General features: G+C 42.1%; 1 protein-coding gene across 2 annotated transcripts; it reads right to left on the bottom strand.

Moving 5' to 3' along the window:
• Positions 1-133: 133 nt before the first annotated feature.
• LOC136450170 (jasmonoyl--L-amino acid synthetase GH3.5-like) lies at positions 134-4,497 on the bottom strand. 2 transcript variants are annotated; one of them, XM_066450512.1, is made up of 5 exons: positions 4,349-4,497; positions 2,364-2,700; positions 2,170-2,271; positions 1,200-2,017; positions 134-855 (listed from the first exon to the last, which is right to left on the bottom strand). In XM_066450512.1, exons 2-5 carry the CDS (start codon positions 2,642-2,644, stop codon positions 314-316), a joined length of 1,743 nt encoding a protein of 580 aa, XP_066306609.1. In that variant the 5' UTR covers positions 2,645-2,700; positions 4,349-4,497; the 3' UTR covers positions 134-313. The 2 variants fall into 2 exon arrangements, with proteins under 2 accessions (XP_066306609.1, XP_066306608.1); XM_066450511.1 differs by having other exon boundaries at positions 1,200-2,062.
• Between the last annotated feature and the right edge of the window lie 3,610 nt (positions 4,498-8,107).

Here is an 8,107-nt window from a genome sequence, read left to right on the forward strand (position 1 = left end):
ATTTGGCGGTTTTTCTCATGCAGAGGCTGTGCGCGGGGGATCGACTGAGTTTGCTTCTTGTACACAACCTTTTGCTTCAGAAATCAGAACACACGTGATCTTTCTGAATCTTCTTCAGCGATGACACGGCTGCTAAATGCAATGCTAGTAATGCAGCAACCTCGCACCACGGCTACATACATACACTGTCAAACAGCTATACAATATATGATACACCTATCAGTAGGGCTACTCTCAACATGATGGATCGTACGCCATGCACTTCCACAATACTTTCAGCTACCAGTACTTACGTGTGTAGCTTCGATCAGAGTCAATATGCAGTGCTGAAGTAGCTCTGGGTGACGTTCCTGCTCAGTATCTGCAGCACCTTGCTGTTGGACTGGCTCACGAACCGCGGCGTCTTGAACTGGCTCACGGCGCCGCCGAGGCTCAGGTAGTGGTCCATGACCTGCCCGAAGGTTCCCTTCCGGAGGACCCGGAGCTCGAGGGCGCCGATGGTCTTGATCTTCCTCGACCCGACGTACCCGGCGTCCACAAAGGCCAGGTCCATGCTGTTGGCGCAGCCGCTCAGGACATCTTCGCTGGCGCTGTCGGAGCTCAGCTCCCAGAAGATGACGTAGTGCCCTGGGTCGCTTGATCTGTCCACGAGGCTCGTGAAGTCCACCACCTCCAGCTTCTCCGCGGCCAAGAGCTTCTCCGCCTCTTCGACGGCTAGCTGCAGGTCTTTCTCGGTGTTCTTGTCGATGTTGATGCTGAGGACTAGACTTCTGCGGCAGATGAACTGGAGCTCTGGCGTCGAGTTGTGGAAGCCCGCTATCTTCACAATATCTCCCAGCCTGTATCGATATAGACCTGATGGTCCAATAACCCATTGGAAAAGCAAGAACATCAAACATGTGCCATTTCGATGGAATGAAAACTAGAGCTAGTCACTGATACTACTATGCATTAAGCTCAAATCTTAACCGAGAAATCCTTCTGAAGGACAAAGACACAAAACACACTAGAGTACTGACGAAGCTGGGCTGGAGCCCAGCTGGGATGAAGCTGTGCTGGAGCCCAGCTACTTGAATCATCAAATGAAAAAAAAATAAATTAATATAGCTCAAATAGATGGAAACATACAAATTTCCAATGCAAAATCATGAATTAGAACTGCAGTGCTCGAATCCTACCGGAGAAAGAGATTTATGTACCTGCAAAATTTGTTATTACAACTTCGTAGATTTTGCCAACCTCAACTTCAGTTAGGCCTACAGGCTCTGACTCTATGTAGTGAATAGAGGAACTGTTCTCCATTTCCTCCCCTTTCGGTTTTTCCAGAGGAATGAACTCGAAATAAGCAATATTAGGAAGAACAGCATATGTCACCTCCTCAGGCGGCAGGGTTGGATTTACATTAGAACCAACCCATCCTTCAGATGCACCATAGTCAGCACTCATCAGTGGTAAGTGACCAGCATAATGTCTCAGTTTCTTTAGGTATGTCTCCATGGACCCTGTCATAATGCCATAGACGTACTTCGCATTTGGCCACAGTGTTGGGATCACCCCATACCAATTACTCAAATTCTGGCACTTATTGTATATCGAGCTAGCAAGCTCAGGATTCGGCCTCAAGATTTTTGAAACAGCTTGGCGGATAGATGGTGTGGTAACTCTCTTTGAGAGGACACCATCTCTTATATCAGCACATAGATCTTCCCATACCTCCTCGAGAGTGTGAAATGCATGGACGAGGCTGTGCGCAAATGGTGAGAAAACAAACTGAACTTCATCTGAGTAGATTAACCCACATAATAGATGGCAGTACAAAGACTGATGGAAGTCAGGACCAAAGATGACTTCATCAGGACTGCAGCACTGAGACATGATATCCTTCATTGCTTCCTTGAAACGCCGACTCCTGTACAAATTTGTTGTCGCAGTTGTAGCAAGAATGCCCCCTTGGGTAAAGACTTGCTTGCTCCCATAAACAAACTGCAAGGCTTTCCCGTTGCCAATAGGATATTCACTGCAAGTATGCCCAAACATTATTTTGGAACTCTGGATCATAACGCTGAAGGAACATTTTGCAGACTCAAAATTATTATATAGCAGTATCACTGTTGAGGATATAACTTATAAAAGAAGCAGAATGTCACAAATATAAGCGAAGTTCCTTACCGATTTCTAAAAGCATATGAGGTTCGGAATATTTGAATTGTACTCTCAAGCAATTCATCATTGAATGGCAAAAACTTGGGTTTTCCCTGCGTCGTACCAGAACTGAAACAATAATTCAGAAGCAAAGAAATTTAGAGTTCGCCTAATTCAGATACCAGTTGATGCAACAAGACAAAAAAAACTCCAACTAGTACCTTATGGAGAGGGAAGTGATGGGCTTCCCAGTTAGCACCAGTGAGTCGTCTCCATCGGCTATCCTCTGGATGTAGGACTCTATGTCACTATGCACACATAGTGGAATGCAGGATTTAAAGCTCTTTGAATCTGTTCTCGTTCCAAGATTGAAGCGATTCAGATATTCAGCATGACCATTCAGTTCAAGAATCTTTCTTAGTGTATCCTGCTGCACGCGTCTAGCATCACGCGTTAGCAACTCAAACTCATCAATGATTTTTTCACTGCTGCAGATTGTCATTGGAACTTGCAGGTCAGAACCTTATCACCTGCTTGTGCTGTGCTGAAGAGGAAGGTCTGCAAATATCCACATCGGAATAAAACAACCACATAAACCACTTGAAGAAGCATTACTGCAAAGAAAATTTAAATCGAATGCCTGAAAGTTATAAAGGGGGAAGACTACCGATGTGGGACATCTAGAATTGCATGTTATTCATGTGCATCATTCCACATATCTAAGACTGAGCTGGATCCAGCAGTATACTTGGGGTCAGTACTAGAATGGAAAGGAAGTAGAAGCAGCTTCATAACCGACAAATTAGGCTACATATCATGAACTTTGCCATGAAATGGGTGGAGGAAACAAACATGTGGATACCTAACAAAGCCAACGACCAAAGAAGGCAATCTTTATGAATACATGTCAGTGGACGACGGAAAAGTAGAGTCTTCTTCTGACATACAAAAATAAAGGGCGAAATGGACGCCCACTTCTACTGAAGGGTGAGAGTCTTGATCTAATGATGTCGTCCTATCCAAGAATAGTTAATCCCAAACTTTTGAGCAGCAATATTGATGATTGCAAGAGTCCTTATGTTAGGTATGTCTCAGTGGTTATATGTTAACTACCTTAACACTGAGTCAACCCTTTTCATGATGAACAACCATAAAGTCTATTTCGGCCATCAATTTTACAAGACAAACGGTAAAAGTAGTGACAGATTTTTTTTTTTTGAAAAGTAACTACCTATGAGTTACTCCTCAAGAGCATTAGTGGCCTACTTCTGTGAGAGGCAAATTTACCGAGTCAACCATGATACACATCATCCCAATATAACCCACCTAAGCGTGAAATTTGTGAACTGTTTCTGCATTTCTGGAAGATCCAACACAATCATGAAGAGGAGGCGACTAGTCGCTTAGAAGCAGATTGTCATGGGCCACCATGCAGTCACACACATTTAGTGGATTGCTCAGGGAATTGCACGCAAAGAAATGACTTAAGTACAAAGATTGCTTCCCCATTCAAAGCAATGATGCAACTAAAATGGCAAGAGAGGTACACAGGTACAGACGATTGAAGCATTTATTCATTCCTGTACATCTGAAAATGGAGGAAACATGTAGGCCTACTACAAGCCCCCGACAAAAACATGGCTCGTTGCTTTGACCTACATAGGAGGGGGGAAAAGGGGTATATCCCAGCTCCAAGAAGAGAGATAGATAGACAACCCTGAATCCCCAAATCAAGGAGGTTGATTTCTAGCAACTCTGGCGACGGGATTCCTCGACTAGAGAGACAGATAAATTTTGGGGTGGGGGCCTTCACCGCAACAGGGATTGGACAAGAATCATGCTCAGATCCAAAGGAGGGGGTGGGGGGAGCGGCTTTCCCAGGCATCACAGGCACAGCGGCTAGTACGTATCGGCAGTTCGGAACTGTTTCGCCCAGAAAAGGTTGGGCAAGCCAAGCCAAGAGGGTAAGAGCTAATCGACAGAGCAAAATATGAATATTCATGCGGCATATACCCACTCGTTCATCGAGCATACACCGGCATATCGCCTCCCCTCCGACTCCGAGTACCATTAAGAATCGAACTTTTCTGATTCCCCTCAGAAAATCCTATCGGTAATCATTTCTTTAAAGTTCACCCTGAGGCCTGAACCAGCAAATTCCAACCTTTTCGTAATAGAGAGGGCCGTCAGGCGGGCAGGCACTCACCGAATAACAGAGGTGCTGAAAGAGGCGGCTTGCGTGAGGGGGACGGGGCGAGGAAGCCGGATGTCCGGAGGTGGAGAACAGTCGAGCTGTCGCGGATTAGTCGACGCTAACCGGGTGTGCTTGCTGCGTGCGTGGGGACTGGGGACGAAGCTTCCCGCTGCTTTTATAGCCGCCCGGCAACAGCTGCTCAACCCAGAGTGTGCTATTGGCTATTGCACTTGCCAGTAGCATGTGACAGTTGCCGAGATGCGTAGGCTCCCGCTTGAACTTCTAACACGTTACTGTGTTTTCCTCTCAAAATAAATCAGCGAATAATATTTTTCAGTCTGGTTTTTTAGCGAAACGTAAAAATAGAGTAAAGTTCAATTCACCATATTAACTAGTCACTGAATTTAGCCCCCCCCCCCCCCCCCAAAAAAAAACTTCAATAATCAATAGTAAACCAAATACACACATTAACTTTTAAAATCAGATAAAATACCCCCTTGATTCACCATTTTCAAACACAATTTGGGTGGTTTTGGGCCCCCTTGCCATTTGGTTTCTTTCTTTCATAGCCTTTTCATATATAAATATAAACTTTATTCTAAGTAGTAGAGGTTGATGCAATCTATAACTTTGTAGTTATAATAACTTGTAATATATTTTAAAGGCCCAAATATTTGTTTTCAGTTACCAAATTTTTAAATTTTTTTTGTTTTGAATTTTTCAAATGACCTTAGATGTTAATGTATACCAAACTTGTAGTTTCCAGTAAGATCTACAACTTCGTAGATGATAACTTTTTCTATCTAAGATCATTTAGAGGCAAATTTTTGTTTTTAAGTTCTCTAATTTTAGAATTTATTTATTTTGAAACAAACTTGGATGTTGACATGGTGTACACCAAAGTTGTAGATCCTAGTATGGTATATAACTTTGTAGTTAACAATTTTTTATTTGAGATCGTTTAGGGGCCTAATTTTTTGTCGTTTGAAATTTTCAAAGAAATTGGATTTCAAAATCTAAGAATTTAAAATGAACATCTCGGCCTCTAAATGACCCTAGATAAAAATATTATCAACTATGAAGTTGTAGAACATATTGATATCTACAACTTTAGTGTAGACCACGTCAACATCTGAGGTCATTTGATTTATAAAAATAATTTCAAAATTAGATAATTTAAAATAAATATTTGGACCTTTAAATAATCTCAGATAAAAACATTGCCAGACTACAAACTTGTACATCTTACTTGGAACTACAATTTGATATAAACTATGTCAACATCGAAGTCATTTGAAAAAATAAAAAAAAATTGAATTCTATAATCTAGTAACTTAAAATAAATATTTGAACCTCTAAAATATATTAGATAAAAAATGAACAACTACAAAGTTGTAAAACCTGTCAAACTCTTCAACTTTGATATGTATTCACACAACTTAATATGGAAAAGTTATGTTTTTTATATAAGAGAAGGAAGGAGACCAAATGATACGTGAGCCGCCACAACCACGTCATCAAAACAAACCAAGAGACCACTTCGACATGGTCAATGAGATTTTTTCTAGTTTTGAAAGTTAAGGTGTGTATATTGTCTGTTACTAAAGTTCGAGAGGTATGTGTTAAATAGATTTTTAAGGTAGAAAAAGGGTAAAATAATGCTCCAAAACCATAATTGTGGATTTTGATTTCTCTCCATAAGCCATGTTGTTGCAAAAACTTTCTCCCTTAGAGCATCTCCAACAGCTTCCCTATCCTCAATAACTATTGTATTGGAAGAGTTAAGTCTAATTTTTTCTCCGGTAGACCCCCTTTCTCATCACCATTTTTAGGTGGCCACCAACATTTCATCCCAACTCTCCCAAATTGACACCAATCTCAACTGCTAGATTCCTCACTCCCTCATGGGCATGGACATGCCATCCCGTGCCTACAATTCACCGAAGCCGGCCGTCTGCTGCTGCCTCGAGCACGTGCTACTCACTCTAGGCCCAACCACAACCACCATGATCCATTTGTGTTGCACTAAGCTTGTAGAGACGACCTTGGCCTTGGAGATTGCGGAGCAGGAGAAGGGACAATGAAGAGGCATGCCAAAAGCGAGGGAGGAAGTGGTGTTCCACGCAGTGGAGAGTCGAGTCAACGTTGGCATCGAGAGGAGGAAGGTGGGTGGAAGCGCTAGCGGCAAGGTGGCAGGTCGACGATGGATGAGGCTGGGTCAGGAAAGTGCCAACGGTGGAGGAGGTGGAGAGGGGCCATAGTGGAGGGGCAGCGTGGTTATGGAGGTTGGCTAGGGAGGGGTGTCTCAATGGTGAAGAGGATGGGGAGGTGCGGCACTATGATATGGCATAAGGGGAAGGAGGTAGAGAGCAGTGTGGGAAGAGAGCACCATGCAGGAGAGAAAGTGATAAAGAAAAAAGAAAGATAATTGACAAATAGGGTCCACGTATTAATGATGGATATTAATAATAATCTATAAAAATATCTCTCACAATAAATCTGAAAGCAATATTGGTGCTCATCAATACTACTTTATTGAGGATGGAGTATTGGTGAGCTGCTAGAGCTTGGAGATGCTCTTCTTCAAGCTATTGCCAAAAAAACTGCACGCGTGCTCAAGAGATTATGTTATTTTCCATCCATTTAAACTTTCATGTAGTCTTTATAAACCTAGATACTTCACAGAAGTATAAGCCCATCGCTTTTTAAGGTTCCAGAAAAAACAATCAATAACAATAGTTTAAAAAGTGTTTATGCTCCCACTTTCATGTTAAATGGTGATTTTGCCGTTATATTTTTTTTTAACTTTGTGATGTTACCCCTGTAATTTCAAAACGAAGGGAGAGTTTGCCCTTATTATGTGAAGTCCTCTAAACGATATTAACTTTTGGATAAAAGGATAATTTTACTCATGTTTTATCTTGATCTTTGTGTTTTTACCCCTAGTTTGCTCTAGAGGAGGGGTCTTCAACCTCACTACGGAGCTTCAAAGCCCCTCCTTCAGAGCAAACTATGGTGAAAACTTCATAGGGGGCGGATAGTGACCCTGAATAATGTTAGATAGCGACCCTATTCCTACCAGATATCATTATTGTTATTCCAAGGAAAATAGGTCATCTCATATAGTCATATATATTGTGCCCGTTTGTTGAAACAGACTGTGTGTGTTGATATAGACCCAAGATCATCATTCATTTTGAAATTGCGTATAGGTAGGTAGAAAGTCTTGCGCCAGTAATCTCAGGGAGCGGAGATATATGAATGTACCAATAGCAATAGGGTACTGCTACCAGAGCTCCTCTAGGCTGCAAAGCATTGTGGCGAATACGATGTTGACGCAAGGTGATATAGCAAAGAAGACCTCGCTAATAAAGTTGAAGTAAGTCATCATCGGCGACGAAGATGAGACACCATAGCATGAAGTAGACAATTCGCAATGGATTGGAGCTGGACAATCAGCACTAGACGCGACTTGACGCATCTGTTCGGCAAGTTGGGCTAGAGAGAAGCTGATGAAGAATATATGGGCTTGCTAGAGAAGAAGACATGCATGACTACTCCATCCATGATGAGTGGAGAGGGAGTTCACGCCTTTCTAATAATTTTCTATGCAACTTCTTTTCCTCAAATTGTTCCCTTTTTTTAAGCCGAGTTATTAAAACTACGCTCTAGTTGTCATGATATTTTGCTAAAAACATTTTTTCTTTCTACAAAGGAATATCGGGATATTCAGTGGAAATCGGACTGAAGGGGTCCATGCCGTGTAAGACA

Source organism: Miscanthus floridulus, chromosome 5 (genome assembly GCF_019320115.1).
Source record: "Miscanthus floridulus cultivar M001 chromosome 5, ASM1932011v1, whole genome shotgun sequence".
NCBI classification, from domain to species: domain Eukaryota; kingdom Viridiplantae; phylum Streptophyta; class Magnoliopsida; order Poales; family Poaceae; genus Miscanthus; species Miscanthus floridulus.